General features: G+C 35.7%; 1 protein-coding gene across 1 annotated transcript in view; it reads right to left on the reverse strand.

Moving 5' to 3' along the window:
• Positions 1-5,720: 5,720 nt before the first annotated feature.
• The window catches only part of SUPT3H (SPT3 homolog, SAGA and STAGA complex component), a 31,403-nt gene continuing 13,515 nt past the window's right edge, over positions 5,721-23,608 (reverse strand). Inside the window, exons 4-8 of the mRNA XM_054383780.1 lie at positions 12,974-13,049; positions 10,252-10,364; positions 9,527-9,634; positions 6,531-6,641; positions 5,721-5,804 (exon numbers count right to left, since the gene is read on the reverse strand). Coding sequence (XP_054239755.1) covers positions 5,721-5,804; positions 6,531-6,641; positions 9,527-9,634; positions 10,252-10,364; positions 12,974-13,049 — 492 coding nt within the window. The remainder of the gene's footprint in view (positions 5,805-6,530; positions 6,642-9,526; positions 9,635-10,251; positions 10,365-12,973; positions 13,050-23,608) is intronic.

A 23,608-nucleotide genomic window follows, 5' to 3' on the forward strand; every position in this document is an offset into this window, starting at 1 on the left:
CATCAGTACTGCAAGCTTATGGCTTCATTAATAAATTCTGTTTGAGCGTTAAGATTACCCCCAGTAGAGACAGCTGGAAAATGGCAATATAAAGTCAAGCAGCACATTTAATGACCAATGAACTTCTGGAAACTTAGTCCAAAATGATACATCATTGTGTCAGACACTCTTAAGCAATATGCAGCTTGGTCTCCCTCTTTAGAAACATGAAACCTCCTGAAACCGCTACCACAAATTGTGAACCTTTTAAATTATTGCCAAGCCACCTGCTTTTCTCCAGGAAACTTCATAAAACTCTCCAAATTAGTAATGTCATTAAGTAAAGCTTACAGAACTGTTGTTATTCTGAAGGAATATTAGCTGTTTAGTTTAAGGAAACCAATGGGGATTTTTATCATGGAAAGAATTGTCATGTATATGGTATAATCTATTCCAAATGAAATGCTTCAAAATATTCTTAAATGTGCTATTCTTTCACATCTTAACCTTTTTGGGAGAAAACTTTATAACCATATTCTCAGGACTAAACTCATATAATGAAGGTCAGTTCTGGAAGGGGTATAAGGAAGATTCTCAAACAGTTTATGTCTCTTCAGATGGTATTTAGAGCTGTATAAATCAAAAGGCTGATTTTGCATTTTTGAATAGCACTGGAAGAAGTAGTGCTTAGATCGAAGGAGCCTGATTTCCCCTGTTCATTCTCTTTTTTGTTGTTGAATGGTTCTACAGAGTGAGCAAGGATGGATTATAGGAATGCATTCTGTCAAGGAGTCGGCCAAACCCATACCATCTCATCTTGGAGTAATTTATCCAGTAAGTTGATTTAGAGGACAGTTCAGTGGCACCATTTTTGGAAGGCAAAAGCAGAGGGGAAAGAATATAAATCAAAGGTGACTGGCAGGTAAAGGATATATGCAGCAATCAGCCAAACCATGTGCACACTGGCACAAATTCAACAAGATCATTTATAAAAATTTTAAGTCAGGAGTACACAAAAGGGGGTCTGGTGCTAACTAAATCCACAGATAGATTACACGCCACTGAAATAAACACTTCCAGATGCTGGCATACAAAAACCTTTTACAGAAAGAAATGTTTTCTTTCATAAATCTGAAAGGAGGAACCTTAGGTTGGGGGTTGGGAGAAAAGGGAACAAGATTTCCAAACTGGGATTTGACTTCCTACTCATTTATAAAATAATAACTCATATTTTTCAAATGTTCAGTTTTAACACTGTAAAATAACAAATAACTACAGACAATAGCTTGAAGTACAGACAAAGACATCACAAGAATATAGCTGTTCAATGAAATACTATTTTTTTCTCTCAGAAGGAGAAGAAACAATTAAAATGTCAATTCGACACTTCCTATATCAGAAACTGAATGTGTAGCTGAAGGGGAAGTTTTAAAATGCCTTTTGTCATAAATGCATATATTTCATTTTTGAAAACCAATTAAGAATGAAATCCTGACATCTTCAAAATCAGTATCAAGTGATTCTGAATTTCTATAGGGGGAGGACCTAACATACATATCATATACAGGACCCTCAATATCAGAGATTTTTTCTTTGGCTTCTTGTATCTAATTTCTTTAGGAAACATCAATTCAAAATTTTATCATTTCAGTGCTTTAGAAAAATTCAGTTATCATGTATCCACACCATGTACAGTGAAAAAATTATTGAAGATTGTATTACAGAAATTCTCCTTACTACTATAATCTGAACTATGTAGAAAGAAATTTCTTTCAGTTAGGAAGTCTAAGTTGCAGATCAAATATAAAGCTTCTTTTTTTTAAAAATTTTAAGTTTAAGGCACCTAAACTTCCTTTTCAAAACGCTCTATTCTGTTTTTCTTCAGAGATATCATACCACCATACTAGCTTTACATTTTCAGTTTCCCTGCTTCCACGTTTTTACATTTTTAGTTTCCCTGTCTTTTGTCCACCTTGAGAGTCTGATAGGTTAGTCTCTCACAAGCTCAGCTTTGCCAGATCTTCAACTACTGTTCCACAAATTTTATTTTCTAAGTGAAATCAGTAGTCAATATAATCTTTATTAAATTGAGAACTAAAGGTTTGTGATTAACTTCAGTAACTTTTTGCAACAGAAATGGATTTAAGCATTTGCAGAAAGGCTGAGATAAGTCAGGATCAATAATGAGCACTTTTTATGTATCAGAACGGAAATTCTTAGCGTGGCATACAATTTGATTGTCAAACTCTTATTTACATGTACATGTCACACACTAAAGTGTACACAGAATACCTGCTTTAAATAATTAAGAACTTATGAGAATATAGGCAGGGCTGTGCCAGGCCAAACTAATGCAAGTCTCTGCCACATAGCACTCTGGTATTACATGTTGTTCATGCAGGTAATGTCACAAGCAGTATCATAAACATGCTTTTGTAAATATTAATTGTTTTACAGTGCTTAGGTAATTTTATGAGACTGAATTTTTTAACAAGAGATTTAGACTAGCAAGGCTTTTCATACTGAAATGACTTAGAGCCTGAAGGAGTATTCTCCCCCAAAAGCAAATACTCAACCAAAATTTGGTTAAACCCTGTATTCATTCAACACGCTCCATTTACACAGGCATATGCTGCTGAATAATGGCCACTGTCTCTCGCAGGTCTGTGAACAATTACAATTTACTTTATAAACCCAGTTGCTCTTTAACTAAGCATCTAAAACATTTTATTTCAGAACTGGCATAAACTAGAGGGCACAAAGACTGTGTTTTGGAAAAAATTTCTTATTATTCCTGCCTGTGGTCTTCCACTGCTGCAGCTGACCACTTTGTTTTTAATTTCAGAGTAGAGGATGCTAGCTGTACTTTTTACTAGAGTTATTATCTCATGGTCACAAGCACCACTTGGGAAGTGTTCATGTACTTATCAAGGTTTCAAGTAATCACCATATATTGATCACAGAAGAAATATTTTAAAATAATTACTTATAGTTTTTTACTCTTAACTGTTAAAACAGAATTGATTTGATTTATCTACAGATATTATGCTTGTATTCCTGGTAAGAATTACTCACCTGATATTTTTGTGAACACCTTGGCATAGTAAATTTTATTATTTAGAATAGTATTCAGATGAATATTAGGATTACAGCTATAGGCCTAGTCAAGACTGTAGATCATTGTCTCTATGCACTATACAGAAAAGAGATTTTGAGATTAAATCTTATTATTATTACTTTACTTTTTCTGGCCATTTTGTTGAAAGACTGATCTTGTTATAAGTTGGTATGGTATCGATTTTGATCCCATTAAAATTCTGAATCTTACTGAAATCAATGTTGCTGCCACATTGTAAAGTAAGTAAGAGTCCAGAAATAAAGTCTGGTGATGAAGGTGGGATGTACCCAAGTCATTCTACAAGATGCAGCAATTTTTGCTCTTTTCCAAAATGACCTTCCACTAACTTTCCAGTGAACTTCAATGCATTTTGTCTGTACAAGATAAGTAATCCTCTTACTCTTTTCATTCTAGGCCACACTTCAATGTGTCTAATAATTAGACCACTCATCTGAATGAAGCATGAGATTATCTAATCATGTTGCTATAGCTTTCTTGCAAAGGGTTGCAGTACCAATGTCATTGTACTTGAGATTCTGCGACAGACTGAGCTGATGTTAATTACTGGGCACTCAGGATTATTCTACCTCCTTAACTATCAAAAGGAAGAATAAGAAAAAGAATGTGTTTAGCAGAGTACAACTACAAATAGATATTATAGAAAAATATTAGACTATTCATATATACTAGTTTTATACCAAATATAAATTAATCTCATAACATAAGAAGTCCATTAATCCTAAGTAAACATATTTCCCATTTTCCTTGACCAAGGAAGCAAAATTTAGCCTGAAATCATAGAATCATAGAATTATAGAATGATCTGGATTGGAATGACCTTTGAAAATCATCTAGCACAACCCCCCCTGCAGTAAAAACAGGGGCATCCTCAACTAGATCAGGCTGCCCAGAGCCCCATTGAGCCTCATTTTGAATGTCTCCAAGGGATGGGGTCCCAACCACCTCCCTGGGCACCCTATTGCAGTGTTCCACCACCCTCATGGTAATGAACTTGTTCCTAACATCCAATCTAAATCTGCTCTTCTCTAGTTTGAAGCCATTGCCCTGCATGATCACTGCACCCCAGGCTGCCTTCAATTTTGACATCCCTGATTACTTCACTTGCATTTGTGACCAACAGGATCAACAATGCATCCCCTTGTGTAGGGCTGTTAATTCCTTGTCTTAAGAAGCTGCCATCTAGGCACTCTAGGAGCCTCCTGGATTGCCTACAGGTAGACGTGCTACTTTTCCAACAGATGCTGGGGTGGTTAAAATCCCCTAGAAGGATGAGAGCCTCTGACAGTGATGTCTCCTTGAGCTGGAGTAAGAAGGCTTCATCAATAGGCTCTGCCAAACGGGTGGCCTGTTGTAGACTCCTATCACAAGGCTCCCTTTGTGAAACGAATCCATTCACATAAAATCTCTCACTTCCTTAAATGCACAGACCACAGAGAAAGAGATTCAGGTGCTGTACATGGAATTGCATCATTCCATGTGATGACGAGTTACATATTTCCCATTCTTGCAAAATTATATGGAGCTCTTTTAAAAATAAATCATTTCTATGCTTCGTAAGAGGCTGGATTATGCTTTAGGTTAGGTTGCAGAGTGGAAACGGCTGAAAGCCTGACTTTACTGAATCTAATGGTAGATGCCCGTTTGATATTTCTCTCTGCAGTTTTTCAAGTGTCACCACAGAATCACAAGAAGCACGTTGAGTAAAGGCACCTGTCCCCATGGTTCTGTCATCCTGTCTAGAAGGTCACATAGATACACAAAGAAACTGTTGTGAAGGCAGTGGCAACAGGAGAAAGCAGATATGTTGCCGCAGTACTGTGCAAAATGCCTAGGGGTAATATTTTTTCATACAACAGTGTGAGAGTGGCAGTATCAAAAGGTAAGGTCAAAGGAAGTATCAATCTACCTTCATGCTTTCTGTGCCTGTAAGAAACTAACAGGAAATTCTGGGTACTTCCATTGTGCACAACTGTGAGAGCAATGTTTATCCTCAAAACTGCCAATAAGGGCACTGACAGGAAAAGTGGGCAGATTTGCAGACCTAATTGCATACTGTATAACACGTCTCAAAATGCACTTCCTGAACTTTTTCATTAAAAAAAGTAATCATATTACAACTCTACAACATCTGTGTGTATCTAGAAGATGACCCAAGATTCCTTCTTCACTCTTGGCTTGTTTAGAGGGAACAAGATCTGCCCTTCTCATCAGCCAAGCTGACAGTAGGTAATGTCAACAAATCAAATTATTCAGTCAGTTGTACTCTCTGGGAAGTTCTCAAGATTGCAGGAAATTAAAAACCCCAAACACAAACCCAGCAAAAGACAGTATTTTCTTATACCTTGTGGTTGCAGAGGATTTTCAAACTCTGGTTATTAATTAACCAAAACACTTTTAGGGAAGGTTAGAGAAGGAATTATTTTCTACTTTATAATAAATACATTCTGTTTTCATAATCTATTGACATTTTCTTGGTAGCATCTTTTCTTCTTCTGCTAAAGACAATTCTCTATTTTGTGTTCCTCGCTTCCAAAATCACTATTTCCTTCATATTTATGGCCTTCACATATTTCTGTATATTTTTTTGTGAGATGAATTTTCTCTAATTCAGAATAATTCTCCATCCTAATATCTCTCCAAAATCAGATAATTTTTTCCTTATATTTAGGAGCTCAGATGCAGTTTGCTGGGTTTTGTTTTGTTGCTTTTTTCTTTTCCCATAATTATTTCTTTTATATTTTATTCCTGAATGTAGATATTCTGAGGTAAGCAAGGAAGAAATCCCAATTTATGGCATTGGAGAGACTATTTTCACATTTTGATTAGCTAAGAAAATTAAATAAAAAATTTGTTCGCCTGCTCCAAACAATGGATTTGCAATTTGCATAGAAGAAAATGATGGCTAAACCTCATATCCCATCAGTGTTTTACCACAAACTCAGTTCTATTACATTTTAGTGGAGGTTCAAAGTTGTATAAAGAAACAATTCTCTTCTTTCTCCAACCATAAATGTGTCACTTGAGAGTTCAACTTCCAATAGGACCAGTATCTGACACACAACTAATTTTAGAATATAAAGTGCTCCTCAACATATTGGAATACATATAATTTAAAATAACTGTAAGCCTAAACGTTGCAAAAACAAAAATTCAAACACTAACAAAAAAGCATATTTTGTAATTGAAAGAAAATAATATTTAAAAGAAAAAAACAACACTTTTTTTGTCTTTCCAAAATGAGACAAAAATTACTAAGTTTTATTTCCCAAGAGGATTATGCCACTTTTATAAAGAAAATTACAGTCACCACAAATTGCTCTCAACAATTCCAAAGCTTCTTCATTTGACCACTTGAAAATCAAAGTTCTTTAAGATTATAAATATAACTTTTTATAACTCTGTTATTACGTACTGTGAATGGGGAAAGGGGGCCAATCTTGTGGCCATAGCGTCGAATAGCCTCTCTGATGTGGCTGGGCTGGATGGCATCGCTTTGAGCCTCTATACCACAGGCTGCAGTGCTCTGCAACAGAAAAACACATAAATTGTTACTAAATCAAAAACACACAACAGACCTACAGTGCATAAAGTATGAAAATAAACCTTTATAAGATGGACCTTTTTTTTTCTGAGAATACACATCCGTGCAGCCATACACTACATTAGAGAAAAAAAGCTATTAACAAATCAAAGAGGACTTTTACATGAACTTTGCTTAAGAGACCCAAGGAACACCATATTTGTCCTCTTAAATCTTTCACCTACTGCTGCTCTATGTTGCAATTGAAAAGAGCAGAAAATGTTCAAACAAAAATGAAAGGGTCATATAAGTCACACTGTAATAACCACAGAAACTATTTTTAAAACATTTCAGGCTCTCATTATGATGTCAAGGAGTGGGGAAAATATTGAACAAGTACCCAAAGTAGAAAGCAATTTGACACCAAAATCACCATTGAGTAATATCAGACTGACATTTGAACAAAACCTGACATAGTAGTGTTAGGGGGACGCAAAACAATTTTAATTACCTCAAACTGAAATGCTTTCAAATGAATTTTTGGATTAAGGACCCTAGATAGAAAAAATGCTAATTCACTTCTACCTGATCCATTGATTTTACAAAAATACTTATTCTCTTCTCACTGATAGTTAGACTGAAATGTTGGTTTAGGTGCCATCTAGACACAGCTATTTGCCAGAATTCAGACAATTTAACAGAATGATGGCTACTTGGTAATAAAGTAATGAAAATTATATTAGTGAATGAACTAAGAATGACAAAAAATGAAAATGAGCACTGTAGTTTAATGTACACAAACATTCTCCCCCTCATATACTTACATCATATACTAATGCTTTTATATAATTTTTTAAGAGTGCTGAGTCTGCTGAAGCTTGGGTGTGTATGCACAGAATTATTCATAATAGGATGGCAGATTCTTCCCTTGATGATTGACATTCATAAAGGGAATATGAAACTCAAGTATTTTCTGCTGGACTGGGCTTTCATGGACTAAGAATAACATTCTTCACTAAGTTAACTTGTTTGTCTCAATATTTCAGTTACATCCAGGATATACCTAACCAAATTGGATAAGACATGGGAACATTTCATTAAAACTGTGCACTTTGTAGACTCTAATTATTTTTAAAAGCATTAAGTCAAACATTAAGAATTTAAAATAAACTCACAACACTAGTGAAATATGATGTATCAAAAATTACATCTCAAGCTAAATCCTTATTCTTAGGAATGGAAATCTACCACAGAAACAAAACATAGTCAAATGTAATATAAAAAAGGAAGAGTAAAATGCAAAAGTCTTCAGAGAGGTTTATAGGATCCACTAAAGGCTTTTTAAATGGAGTATTGTAAGGGCAGAGAAAATGTGGAAGGTGTCCCTGCCCATGGCAAGGAGGTTGAAGCTAGATGGTTTTTAAGGTCCCTTCCAACCCAAATCTAAGATTCTATGATCTGCAGCACTGACACTAGAGAAAATACATATTTTTCTATCTGCCATTGTAAAAATCACTGGTTGAATTGGATGAAAAATGAGTAGTTGTTTTAGGAGAATAATAATACATAGGAGAAAATCACAAGTCACTCCATTGCTTTGCAGCAAAATGAGTACTGCCATCACATTTTTTCCAGAAGGCCCTATATGACTAACACAGCACTTCCTACCCAGGTTATTTAATCAACTTTATTTCCCTTGTGGTTTTAAGGTACATATATCTCCCTCAGATAGAATACCAAGGGTCTACAACTGAAAACAGGAATTTTAATATTTGCATTTTATGTCTGAATATTGCAAAAACCATATTTTTCACAAAGTAAACAAATATTTAGATTGAATGCAGCTAATTGGCATAAAAATAAAGCAGGTCAGTCAAAGTTGTTATACTCAAAGAAGGCAGTTGCCTAAGGCTGCTGACAGCAGGAAAATCATAACCATCTCTTTGCCTACTTTGCTATGCTAGTTCCTACTGTCAGAGAAGGGGATGATTGTTTGGGGTGGCATCTCCTGCTGCAGCTGTATCGGAGCAGTTTATCTTAGAAGCAGCAGCTGTTAACAAAACTTAGTTTGCAGGCTTTACTGAGAAGCTATAGCCTGACAGGGAAAACCACACATTTGGCCCTAAAATAATATTAGTAGTTAGCATCTGACATGGGTTAAAATTAATATTTAAAATGTTATTTTCTGAACATGCTTTGGTATCATTTTCAGACTTTTGCACTAAATACCTTTTTCCTTTTTCTTTGTTTGGATTTGGTGGAGTCCTGTCCAACTCCACCATTCCCCAGGCTTCCTGATGGGGTTTTCCCAAGATGTTGCTGTCCTGCTGATGCTGGGGGTGTGGGTGTAGGTGGTGGTGTGTTTTCAGGAGAATCAAGACTAGTCTTCACACTTGTAGATTGCCCTAAGAGATGTGGCTATAAAAGCAAAATGTCAAAGAACCATTATATAATCGAACCACACAAAAAAATTATGCCTCTTAGATCTATTGCTAGAAGATATTTAATATAGAATTGAGTTTGCTTATTCTAGAGGTCACTATAATACCTGCATCAGAGCAATGCATGCAATACAGGAGTTACTTCACTCACCACTGTTAAAAACTTTAATCTCCAAATCTGCAATAGAGAGAGCCTTCAGTACAGGAGAAGGACTTTCCACCCATGAAAAGAGCATTTATACTTGAATACAAAGATGCTGCTAAGAATTTAAAATTTGTAGCTATAATTTAATATTCCATCTCAATCCATAACTACAATGTTCATAAACTCAATAACAGAATTATCAACACCAGATAAAATGACATCTACTTTGAAAGAAATGAAATTCCAAATAAATGTTAAAATAAAACATAAAATGCATTAATCTGTGAAAAAGCAAGGTTTACCTCAGTAGAGTTGTGATACTGTATGAAGGTGGCAGATATGGCGTGACTGAATGGGTCACCAGCTTTGGGAGCCATGTCCTGCTTAACCAAAAGGGCCAAGTCCACCAACTGAAGAGGCAAAAGCAGCCAAGAAACAGACACATTTACTGACACAATACTTTGTAAGAATTGCATTGTAACAATGAAGAGAGAGAGGAGTTGCGGGTTGAGGCAGATTATTCTTAGTGTTTCTAGTTGAAAACAAAGCTATTCAGAGATATTTCAGCCCAAGGAACCTTTTTTTTTTCCTCTACTTCTGTAAATATATGGAGTAATCTATCTACCCAAGAGGGCTCGGCTTGGCACTAAGGTAACATTTTGTTTTCCAGGAAATCCTACTTTTTAATTCAATTGTGCAATGGGTTTGAATGAGCCTCAGTGCACTGCCAAAGGTCACATAGTGAAGTATGTGGTTTCAGTCTGGACTTGAATAAAGTTCGTGCTGGACTCTGTTCTCTGTAACTATTACAAAACATTTCTATTTGTGCATCACATGGATGAATGGAGTATAGTATGCATCTCATACAGTAAGTTGAAAGAGACAGGAATCCACTCAGCTTGGTTGGCTGAAGTGGTGACTGCATGCTTCTGAAGGGGCTTATACCACTATCACTTGAGGCTGAAGTACATGCAAGGGTAATTAATCCATTTTGCTTAACTAGAGTTAAATCATTATACTCCCTTACCTGTGCCACAGTCTCATATGCTAAATATGCCAAAATCTCCATTGCGACTGCATTTGGCTTTATTTCCATACTGCTACAGTCCAACCAGTCACGAAACTTGGAAGCTTTCTTTGCTGTCAGTTAAAACCATATGGGAGAAAGGAAAAGTTAGCAACAGGTATGCCAAAATAATGTGTTTTTTCCAGTCACAGAAAATACTGCAAAAAAATACTATGACACAAGGAGTGTGAATGGGATTTGACCAGCCAAGGAAAGAATTATGAAAATGGAACTAGAGGGTAAACATTTTGGAGACCAATAAGCAGCATAGAGTAAAGAGTAAAGCATACAGTTATCAATCATATGGGAGGTTTCAGAACAAGGAAGGGACTACCTAAGGAACATGATTTTGAACATATTATTAAAAAAGAAATATTCATCTTTGATGAATGACAGAAAGCACTAGAAGAAATCAACACAAATCTGAATCTAGATAACATTACATAGTTGTATGAACAATATTGAAGACAAACGAAGGACAGAAGAATTGGGAAGTCTTTGTGTTAACAATACAGGCCCTAGGTAGTGACCAGCTCACCAAAATGTTTTGCAGATGAGGTTTTTAAAGTGTGCTTTGGATATAAAGAAATGAGGATATATGTAGATCTGCAAATGTAGATCTTCTCATTCATATGAGAACTTCACACTGCTAATGGACGAGATCACTTAGGAGAAGTACAGAGGAAAATATGGGGCAAAGTAACATGATATTTGCTGAGAGAGTAAGAGAAAGATGATCTTATTTAGGTCAGTGGTGGACAAGCTGATCACAGTAAGTTGTGGATACTTGGGCAGAAAGGAGCTGGTAATACAGAGGTGTTAATGAGGGTTGCTTGTGAAGACAGGGCAACCAAAGTGAAGTAAATACAAGGGGGGAGAATAATTTGAAACAGCTCTTTCAAAGAGTATCCAATGAGTACTAAAAAATTAAAGACAAGTCAGGTGTTAAACAGAGAACAGGATATTTTTTTAGGAGAGAATGAGAAGACCACATTGGGGTTCTAAAGACATAAACAAAAATCCAGAGCAAGGAAGTGAAGATGACAGCAGGATCACAGTGTTCCCTTGAATTTAAATTTGTCATCCTGTAGTACTTGATTCTTGGATGGATCTATACTTTTGTCTGTCTTTAAAAGTCCACAGAAATATGTGGAGCTATAATTACTAATATGTGTATTGTTAGAACAGGCTTCTTGAAGTCCCTTTGAGGTTTAATCTCTTGTGACAGTTTTCATCAATTAATATTACAGTAAAAAGGGTTTACTACTTTAGACATAGCAATACATAAACATAGCAATCCAATTTTTACTAAAATATATTAAATGAAGTAAAAAACAGCCTTTGTGTTAGTTTTGAGCAAAGGTTTGGCATGGCCTTTAGTATGTTCTATCTAGCTGAATTTGTGCATGAGTCTCTCTTGCTGCTATTTTCTAAGCACTGTTAATTCTTCTATACTTTAATGACATTAAATGTCAGTGAAAAAGAACTGTACAGAAATTGTCATTTAAAAACACTGCAAAAATACTATTGAGATCCTTTTATAAATCACAACTCCTTGGTCAGTAACATTTGACTTTAATTCATGAATTTAAGATTTCCATTTGTTCCATCTCCAGACGATTATTTTGGGGTTTTAAAAATTACTTTATCACAAACCTCTCATTTCCTGAAATCACCCTAATCTGAAGCATCATTTATCTAATGCTTCACAGATGTGTGGTGCCAAATTATAACTAAGCTTACAAAACAGACTGAATTAGGAAAAGAAAATTTTATAAACCACGTTTTCCTACATTTGCTGACATTTGCTGATACAGAGCAGTAATTCAAATGTGTCATTTATTTGACATAAATGAGTCACCCTTTCATCAAATTTAAAAGGAAGAACAAGATAAGGTCTCTCATTTAAAGACACTATTGTGCTCATGTCTGTGCTGTAGGATCATGTGCTGTTTTGTCATGATTTTTACTGGATCCTTCATCTCACTTTCTCTGACATTTGACCTAAAACCTTAGTCATCACTTAACTGCTTCTGTAATGATGTTTTGCTACATGATCAAGTCCATTAATTTACAGCTCATTATAGTTGTGGCTCACAAGTACTTCTAGTAAGTTGGTTTTCAGCTCTAGTAAAGCCCTAATTCTGTCATCATGTTATTAGTGTTGGAATGGTGTATACTGATGAATTTGGCTAATGCTGAATAAATTCCACAGCAGGAGCTTACAGCTTAAAATAGAAAAGACTCTTTAGTAAGTTCTTTGTGTCTCTTCAAATAGGGAAATAAAAGCAAAACTTGCTGCTCTTCTCTAATTTCAGATGCCTTCTGACAAACCTGCAATTATGAAACTTTACTAATATGCTGAGTATAACACCACCATGAGAGACTTCAGGCAAGTATGGTTGTTTTAATACATTAACTCCTATCTCTGCAGTTCTCTCCACCAGCACAGTATTTAAGCATACTGAAAGCTTGGTAAATATTCAAACAAAATAATCTGCCTGTCAGCCTGGAACAATGCTAAATTAACTGTTCCCAGGAGTTATGCAGACAAAGAATTTAATGTTTTGTTATTGTGGATGAAACAAAAGTGCTTTCCAAAACTATGAGGTTCTGCTGTGTTCTCTGTTACATGAAATAATAATTTCACATGTTAATACAGTACAGCCATTATAATACTTACAAAAACTCAATTGCCGACTTTCACAGAATTCTGCATACTGGACTGAGTCCATCATTCGTGTTTGTCTTTCTGCTCTCTGACAAAAGAGTAGAAGCACATGATGTACCTTATTCCAACAAGACCTTCATTCCACAAAAGAAATTATAGCACCAAAGTGCCCTGCCATGGTCTTGAAGTAACCCTCCCAAATTAAACATGCATTGGATAAGTTAAGATGCAGAAATATAAACCACAGATTGGTTATTTTTCTTGTGAGTTAAATTTCCCAGAGGACCTTGTAAATTCTTATTTTAAAAATCTGCTTGTACATCACTTGCTAAAGGGCTGAGTTAGGAAAGGTGCTGTGCGCTCTTGCCCTGACTGTGGTGCACATTTAAACTGAAGCATGTGAATTGTCTGTGTGGTTACAGATGACCAGACAAATAAAATGTTCTCCTGGACCAAGGCCAATGTGTTCTGCAGTGAGAAAAACTGAACCTGTATGCTTTTAAAATGGGGGTGTTAACGACAGTGAAATAAATAAATTCCACCACATTGAGCAGACAGAGAGGAGCACTGAAGTGCCACTTCCCACACTCAATACACAGTAATAACTAAGGTGTAAATGTGTCTTTTTTTTTTCACTGTTAATTTATGCATGATTTTTTAGTGTTTCTCAATATCTAAAGATAAGGAAAGGAAATCAGACTGGATTAGAGCTCATTCAGAAAAACAAAACCGTCTTAAAATGTTTACTACAGGATTTAAGAATGTATTTCTCAAAGAGTCCTGTGTCAAAAAAAGATTGTATCTCAAAAAAGTCAAGGAATGTAACTGTAAACATTATGAACACCTTCCCCTCCATGAATACTCAACCAGTTCGATTAATAATGGAATCATGGTTGAAGCAGCATGGAAGCTCATGGCTATGTTTGAGCATGTATTTGAGTTTTGTTTACTTATCAGAGCAAGAGTCATTTTTACAAGGTAAAAATCTGTTCTCTAGAAGAGAGTAAATCAGGGGCAGGAAGTGATAGTTAAATTAAAGAGAACATTTTTTCTGCTTCAAAACAGATGGCTTCTTCAAGTCTCTCAAACAAGGAAAGCAAATTGTATCAAACACAAAGGAAAGGAACATAACTATCTTCCAAAGAATACATCAATGAAAAAAAATCATTACATCTGGTGAGAACAGGACCATAACTAAGGATATAAATGGTATCAGGAGTGGCTAATGGCACTGAGACTGCTTCTGCAGTGATTCCATACAGCTCAGGAAGCCATGCACAAAGAAGGTAAATTACAGGCGTGTTCGCATTAAGGATGAAAACCAATGTGGAAAAACCTAGCATACACACACAAATTTTACTCTGATTCCCAGGTCATTTTACAGATGATCTAATTGCAGAGTTCTTTAATCTGATTTAAAGGAAAACACAAGGGTTATCGATAAGTGTATTCAGAAACAGGCTACGCAGCCAGCGCTTGGCCTTAGCAGTTTCTCAAATCAGAAAAATAAATAAATAAAATTCAGTACTCCAAATACACAGTTTCTGTCTCTATTCTCTGCTTTTTAGGTCACTCTTCAGTCCATCACTTAGGAGATCCTGATGACAGTCAGCACATTCAATTTAGTTTTAAACAAAACCACTGACTGGCCAGGAAAATACCTGGATATACCTACACTTTTTTTCAATTATCTACCCACACAGTAATTTCTGCTGTATTTGGCAGGTGTTGCTGAGGGATTTTGCCAATAGACATTTCAGTTCCCACTATGCATTGTCTACAGTAGTTGTCCAAACTGGATTTAATTTTGTTCTTATCACACTAAATCATACAAGCATAGAATGGCTTAGGTTGGAAGGGTCTTTAGAGAGTTTTCTTATGTATGGATATTTTTTCATCTGGTGAAATTACTTACATACCTGTGAAATAAAATTGCTTTCTCCCTTCAGTTCTCCTCTCTTAAAGACTTTCTTAAAGGTGATTTCTAGAGTGATGCTCTAAACCACCATAAAATAACATCTATTCGATCATAAATAACTAGACTATATTTTCTCCTCAATACGTTTTAACAAAAACCTCACATAGAGTCATAAAATCATTTTTGGTGGAAGAGACCTTTGAGTTCAATCATCAACTGTCAATCCAACACAGCTGAGTCACCACTAAACCATACACTTAAGCATTTATCATCTTCAAGGAAACATTGAAGCAGAAGATAAGAGCAGATCATCTTTCCTTTTCACTTCTCAAGATTACAGCCATTTTTTTTGTCTTACATCACTCCTGCTTTGGAAAAAAAAGTTCCTTTATCTCTGCATTGCTAAGGTATATTTTATAAACTCAAAATTAATCAATAGCATGGGATAAAAAAAGATTAGAAATAATGAGTACATTATTGTGAACACAGTGTTACTCTGGGCTGAAAAGAGTTTAAAGGAAATGGCATCCAGTGTTGAGGAAGTCACAGAAAGTTTCTGAAAATCCTATAATCTGTAAGTAATGCTTTCTTTTAAGTCTACAGAATACCCATTTGCTCTTTTTCACAGTCTTAAGTTTCCATCTACTTTCTATTGAAAAGAAATGAGAGAGGATGTTTCAACTAAGAAACAATCTCTCTGTTACAGAAGTGAAAGTTTCCAAATTCTGCTCTTGGAGGCATTAGCAAGTCACTCCAACAGTACTGAAGTTGTCTTTAATCAGTGTAAAAGCAAGGTTGCTGGTAATCTTTCCTATGTGAAGAATCACAGAAAATCCTAATGATACATGACCTTGAAGCAATCAGCTTGAAACCAGATACAATAAATGACATCTATGCCACTCCTGCACTGGTTTATCAAAAGAATTTTAAATATACTGATTTTACTCTCTCACACAGCAGTTAAGAAGCTGTTATGTGCTGTACAGCAGAGTTAAAATACTTTGCATGCCTTCTCTGGAACATGCTGAAGGATGCAGTAGATAGGATCTGACACAGTAAACATATGTTTAGTCTTCCAAAAATGTGTTACATTATATCTTTCTTTCAGCAGAAAGACTAAAAGAGAAGACTACAAAAAGAAAGGAAAGAAAAGGTAAAAAGTTGTGTGTTGTCAACTACCATCCAGGACAGAAAATAATCTTATTTTGAATCCATTTTAAAGCTTTCACACTTGACATATAAAGCTCTTTGTGTGCGGGGAATGCAAGAGGCCAAATGTTAACTTGCTTACCAACTATTTCGTGTCTGAAGGAAATGTGCCGAGTAGCTGCTGTGCTGGAACATTTGAGAAATGCATGCAGCATGGGTGGACACCCCTGTGCTTGGCAACAAAGCCACTGATGAAGACATTGGCTTCCCAAACTGCTTGCATATTCATCTTGTGGCATGATTTCCTGATTTCCTTTGCTAAAGATCTTTTCATTGTACACCTATCGTAGCTTCAAAGGAGCTAAGTGACTACACTAAGGAAAAAACAAAATTGCCCTGCAATTGCTGATATTACTAAAAGAGCATGCTAAATATCTTTTTTTAAAATTAGACTAGAGAATAACAGGGTACTGTATGCTGTGCTTGACAGCTCTAAGAATGTAGGTCAAAACCTACCAAGATTAAAAAAAAAAATCATTTGAGAAATGAAGCACAAAGTAGCTCAATAGAGAAGAGTCTACAAAATATGCTGTAAACATATTTTTAGTCTTCTGATTCTCTTCTGAGAATCACTTTAATAGGTAAGCAAAGAAAAAAGGGGGTTAAGAATAAGTTTCCAAAGATTAAGCTTTCTTAAAGTTTTATACATAAAATAAAAATGCCATTTTGGGAAAGATCAATAACTTTTGTAATGTAATACTTGATTTGGCTATAAAGTACAGACATACAGGGAATTTTTATCATTTTTACCCACCTCTTATAGAACATACCATACATTCTGCAGCAGCCATTAATCTAATGAGTCTGCTGAGCAAACTTGAGGTCTTTGATGTAATACTGTTTCTGAGTACTTGCATGTTTAGTACAAGGTTCCCAGTGTTAGAAGAAAACATGAGCTCTTTTTCTGGCAGACCAAGATGATCCCAGTTTCAATGTATTTTCATAGTTAAGAATAGTAAAAATAGTTTTGAGTTCCCTTCCCCTGCCCCCCCAATAAACAGAGTTTCAGATGTTAAAAATCTTAACTATTACAGAAATGTTAAGTACCTGCAACTTTAAATTACTTGAAAAGAAGCTTTGAGTGAAGACAAATATTAATTAAAACAGACTTTTTAAAAACATAATTTTTCATAGACAAAAGATCGGATTCACTTGAACAAGTTAGACATCTGCAGTATGCTAATTAGTCCCTTTATAGTAAAAAAGAATTCAGGCACTTTTAGAGAACAACTTGATCCTAAACTAGATGTTTAAGAAAAGTCACATGAATCACATCTATGAATTTGTCTGAAGTTCATCAACCATGGAGGTCAAGAATGGAGCTCTAGGGACACTGACTTAGGGCTACATGTCCACAATACAGATATCCTCAGAAAAGCAAGATGAATCCTGTTCTGATGACTGAAGAACATCATCATCAACAGGACAACTTCCCTTTTGGGGCTAAGCAAAAGCCCAGACTAAAGAATGACTCAGTGAATTTGGTTCCCACTATGATTTCAAAACAATGCAACTGTATACAAAGGCGCTTTGTACCCTGGGTGTGTGTGAACTCCACTCATCCTCATCAAAGTATGTAAAATGTAATCTAACAAAGTATGTAAAGATAAGTAGGGGGAAGTGAGATGGCAAGACTATTCAAGATTATGTAAAATTTAAAGGGAATTATGAAGAAAAAAAAGCAATGAAACTGCATAGACAATAACAAAATGAATTAATTCATTCCCAGCAGCCATGATCTCACTGCTTATGGAATAAATGTAACTGACCTCCTGAAAGGGACTCACTGCCCCTGTAAGAGCCCTTGAACATATGCAAAATCTGCATATGCTGTATTTACTTGAACCAGATCCATATCATGTCCAAATTCCTTGTCTGAAATGTGGGGATGGAGCCTGCAAATGAAACATTTCCATTTCATGGTACACCTTTGATTTCTACAGCAAAATATTTTTTCTGCTGTAAAAAGTATCCTCACTAATTTTGTAAAACTATGTGTGAAATGTATGCACGCATTCCAAAAAAACGTGAAATACTTTTGGATACACTATGCTACCAAACTTAAAAAGATATGTGGGGTTTCTTAATATATTATGATACCTGACCTTCCCTCACTTTTCTGGTTGAGGCCACCTAAACACCATTCTGTGGTTTCTACCTGGCTGTGCATCAAAAACTTTACTTAAAGCAGTGATGTCATAATCTGTACCCAGCCTGCAAAAGCTGGAGAAGAAAAAAGCAAAATCAAAACTTCACAGTTGTGCGCAGGTATGAAGAGCAAGCAGATCCTAAAAATTACTATCTAAATTGAAAGGCTTTGAACAAAAACATTAAGATACCTTTATTTATTAATCGTGAACAGACACTGACACAGACAATTAATGACACTGGGAACAGAATTTGGTCCAGTGTGAATATTTTGTTAGTCAAATGTTAATGAATATGTGACACTTGCTATTCACTTGACTATGCAAAATTTTCTGTGCTGCTATTCATTATCCTCATGCCTTGTGAGCATTATGTCCACTGTATAAATGAGACATAGAATCATAAAAAGATTATTTTCCCAAAGGCAGTTTATTTAGTAGGGAAATGCTTTTTTTCTTTTTTTTCTCCTCCCCTCTACTTTCTCTTTTTCTGATTATAGAGAGGAAGGGAAAACACAAAGATGCCAGGATTTAACAATATTATTTATCATTTCGAATTAAGTTAATTTGAACCATCAGTTAATTTGGCTAATTTGCAACAATCTATTTACTCGGTCCCTTACACCATGTTGATTGAAAAATGTACCACAGAATTATTAAGCATTTACATAAAACCAAAGAAACATATACTGTCATTAATTCAAAACAATTATCACCATCCAGAGCCACAACAGGAGTCCTCTTATTAAATATCCACATTCCCTTCTCTGGAAAAAAAAAAAATCTCAAAAAATGCATATTTATATTGCCTAACACTTTCACATAATAGTTAAATTATTTATTTTGCCTTAGAATAGAACTGATACTTTCAGATGAAACTTCACTGATATTTAAAATTCAAAATTTTAATTTGTGAACAAAATTTGCCAGATTTTGTTAGTTTGGCTAAGATTAGAGGAATGAGGCTGAAAGTCAAAACGAAATTTACTGACCTATGAAGAACTATGGATGCATATGCAGGCACTTTTTATTACTGGAAATGTAGATGTAATAGTGAAATCTCAGTTTGTTAAGAGCAACCACCTATTTAATTATATCTTAATTAATCTCAGCTATATAAGGGCAAAACAAACAGCAAAGCTGTTTCAGGGAGCCTCACAGATTTTTCTTAGTTTGCATTTAGCAGAAGAAACGGGTTGCATGTGTCTTGGTCTATTGCTTTGCAGCAGTGATAGCCCCTCCCCAACACCCATAACTACTATAGACCCTTCATGCATTCATAAAAAATAATGTACTATTACAATAGTTTTCATGGCAAATTTATTTTTTTTTAATCCTGAGATGAGGGGAAAGAGAGCAAAGAGCTTCTACTGTACTGTACAACTCATTTTCATAAGCTTTACTGATAGTTTATCCTGTTTCCTAATGAAAGCAAAAAACTCCCACCGTGTCTCTATTAAAAAGCAATCAGATTTGGTATCCTGGTGACACTTTAAAGAGCACATTATGTGGGAAAACAAAATAAACATTTACCCTGGCAAATGAAAGTGAATTTGGGTTTTGACATACTTGGCAGGAAGGTAGAATTATATTCGTGTCAAGTATGCAGAAAAGCTAATATAATATTTAAATATTTGCTTAAATAATATAGAATTTAAAACAACAAATTGATGAAACTTTTAAAAAATGTTTTTTAGTATAGAACATGCCATGAAAGTAATACGCTCAGCTGAAATTTCAGACTTCTACAGCCTTTGTTATACATTCTCTTGTAACTTGGTAAAGAGTCGTCTTCTACTGACAAGTCTTTATTTATATTTCCAAGACAAAGGCAGTTCTTATACTAATTTTTTAAACTGATAATGAATATATGCAGCTTTCCAAAGAAACAACCCTGGAGAACCTGAATCTTACAAATATTGATATAATGCGCTAATGCTAACAGTATCTCAGCTAAATCCTACAGCACTCTTCTACCGTTCAATATTACACATATGCAACTATTTGAAAACTCCTTTAGTTTGCAACAAGATATCATTTGCTGAAGTCAGACCTTAATATTGCTCAGAAGGCATCTAAATGGTGTATGTCAACAAACTCTGAAATTCTTAACTATATTTAATAATCACAGAATTATTGAGGCTGGAATAGACCTCTGAGATCATAAAGTCCAGCCTATGACCTAACACCACCACACTGAGCAGACCATGTCACTAAGTGCCACATCCAATATTTCCTTAAACACCTCCAGGGACAGCAACTCCACCACCTCCCTAGGCAGTCCAACCCAGTGTCTAATTACCCTTTCCATGAGGAAGTGCTTCCTAACATCCAACCTAAAACTCTCGTGGCACAGATTCAGCCCATGCCCTCTCATCTCGTCACAAGTTGCCTGGGAGAAGAGCCTGACTTCCACCTGACTACAACTTCCCTTCAGGTAGTTGTAGAGTGTGCTAAAGTCCACCCTGAGTATCCTCTTCTGCAGGTTAAACAACCCCAGCTCCCTCAGCCTCTCCCTCCAGTCCCTTCACCAGTCTTGTCGCTCTCCTCTGGACCCGCTCCAGCACCTCAATATCTTTCCTGAAGTGAGGGCCCAGAACTGCACACAGCACTCGAGGTGAGGCCTCACCAGTGCCAAGCACAAGGGCAGAATTGCATCCCTAGTCCTGCTGGACACACTATTCCTGATACAAGTAGATGCCATTGTCCTTCTGTGCCCCCTGGGCACACTGCTGGCTCGTATTCAGCTGGTTGTCAACCAGCACGCCCAGGTCCCTCTCTGCCAGGCTGCTCTCCAGCCACTCATCCCCCAGTCTGTAGTGCTGCATGAGGTTATTGTGGCCAAAGTGTAGGACCCTGCACCTGGGCTTATTAAACCTCATACCATTGGCCTCAGCCCATCGACCCTGTCCAGGTCTCTCTGAAGTGTCTTCCTACCTTCCAGCAGATCGACGCTCCCCCCCCAGCTTGATGTCATCCTCAGATTTACTAATAGTAGACTCAATCCCCTCATCCAAGTCACTGACAAAGGTGCTGAGCAGAATAGCGTAGCACTAATTCATAAATTGAGCTGGATTGTCATAATTGAGCATGGACAATCTAAATATGCAGATATTGGTCTTTGCTTTTTGAGTATAAATCTAAATTAACATTAGCTGCATGCACCCACAAGAAAAAAATGTACCAGTGTATCAGAATTATAAATGACTATGAAGATTGAGATACAATATTCTGAATTACTTATGAGTATTTTAAAACATTTAAGAAAAAGCTTTGCTTTATGATTTTTATTTCATTTGGAGAGATATGCGTAATTAGAAAATATTGGCGAATTTGTGTAAATCTTCTTAACATGCATTAGCTGACACACAAATTGTTATGCTGCATAAATAATAACTTTTGAAGTATAGTATTCATTCATCCAGCCTGTTCTAGAAATAAATTTAACAAGAGACACTGTTAAAATTTCTTACAATGCAAAACAATACTTTCCAAAGGTGTTAGCACCATTCAATTCAACAGGCAAACTATTCAGTCACTTACAAAAGCGGAAAACAGATAATATTTTAAAATATAGAAATAAATTTTTTTAATTCAATTTTTATTCTACATTTGGTGAAACAATTTTAAATGTAGAAAGCTTTGAATTCAAGAACTTAGCAGGAGATATCCTGGAATCCTACTACATGGATAATCAACAAAAGAGGAAGTCATGGCTCTAATTCCTGTTCAAAATCAGTTATAAAGATATTGCATATATGTGATTGCTCAGGTTAATACTCTTATTGCTGGGCACTGAACTGCTTTTTAAATTTAACTTGAAAACAAAAATAATTTACTTTTGGAAATATTAAAACTTGTTCACTTTTCTAAGGATTTAAAGGGTATTTAAAAAATGTGTAGATGGTGGTGCTGAGAGATATGGTTTGGTCGTGACCTGGCAGTGCTGGGTTTAATGGTTGGACTCAATGATCTTAAAGGTCCCTCCCTTCCAAACAAAACAGTTCTATGATTTCTCCCATTTTATTTAGATTTTCTTGGAGGTTTAGGCTGACTGAAACAGAAAGATTAGGAAAAATAAAAATTTTTTTAAATCCACATTGCTCTTCCCAGAGAACAATGGAAAAATGTTTTCTGGCTCAAATATCTTATGTAACAATTTCACATAACTGGGATGCAAAGAATGATTCCTTTAGTAACAAGGTTCTGCAGCACAACTTCGAAGGTTGAAGTGCATGTATTATTAAAGGTACTTACTGTGTAGCAACACTAACAACCACAGTTTGGCATTAATTACTTGACTGCACTGTTAGAAATTGCTGTAGATTCTCTTGCCATCATATATGTTAGCAGAGAAAATTTACTATTCAAATGCAAGCCGCTTGAGTTCCTTAGAGTTTATGAATTTTCCTGACATTTTTAGTGTCAGATCTAGCATTTCTCAAGGATACTAATGCCTCCTCAGTGTTTTTGTCATTCTTTAAGATAAAATTGGGGGTAAGAAAGTTAGTGGTCACAGCAGTCATCTCACTAATATGTTTCTTTAAATATTGGAACTAGAAATCAGATCTCCAGCTTTGGGTGCATCAAGAGTTAACACTCATTTTAAGAAGGGTGTGATTAGTAGCTGGAAATCTGTCTGAGTTTAGTACATCTGAGGATGCTATTACAATTTTCAGATATAAAATAATTAGCTGATGATATGAGCTGACAGCTAATACATCTACATTAAACATAAAAAAACCCCTTATTTCCAAGCGGATGTAGAGTATGTGTTCCGTTTCTAAGCTGTTTGATATGGTCTGTATGAGGAGCTAGGACTCAACACCAGATGCTGTATGTTCTACAAGCTTCTTCTACAGATGTCTGCAGCCTGAGAAAATCAACAGTGCTTTGAATAACAGTCCTAGTAAAGGCATCTTCTTGTCAGAGTCACTGTATGATATAGGATATGAATCCCACACAAGTGGATGAACTGAATTTAAATAATACCATCTGACAATGGTAGAAAAAACTTTCAGTAGGTCTGACAAAGTCCTGGAAATGGCTGTTAGCCTTGGGAAATAAAATCCAGCCCTCTGACAGAGACTACCCATCCTTCTTTTGTTTGATCAAGTGGAAAATAAAATCTAACGATTGCCTCTGAAGTTTCAGCAGCAGCGCTTACCACTGCTACCAGAGTCCATATCTTTGCCCTGTACATGTGCCAGTCAAAAGAAAAGTCTGCAAAAGATTTATTTAAGAATGAAACATATGCATTTTAATGTGTTTTTTATATTGAAAATTCACATTGCTTTTTTACCATTGTTTTTAAAGAAATCTGTTTTAGAGCACCAAAATCATAGTGTTTATAATGCAGATACCATCACGCCG

The sequence above is a fragment of the Indicator indicator genome, chromosome 9 (assembly GCF_027791375.1).
Source record: "Indicator indicator isolate 239-I01 chromosome 9, UM_Iind_1.1, whole genome shotgun sequence".
NCBI classification, from domain to species: Eukaryota; Metazoa; Chordata; class Aves; order Piciformes; family Indicatoridae; genus Indicator; species Indicator indicator.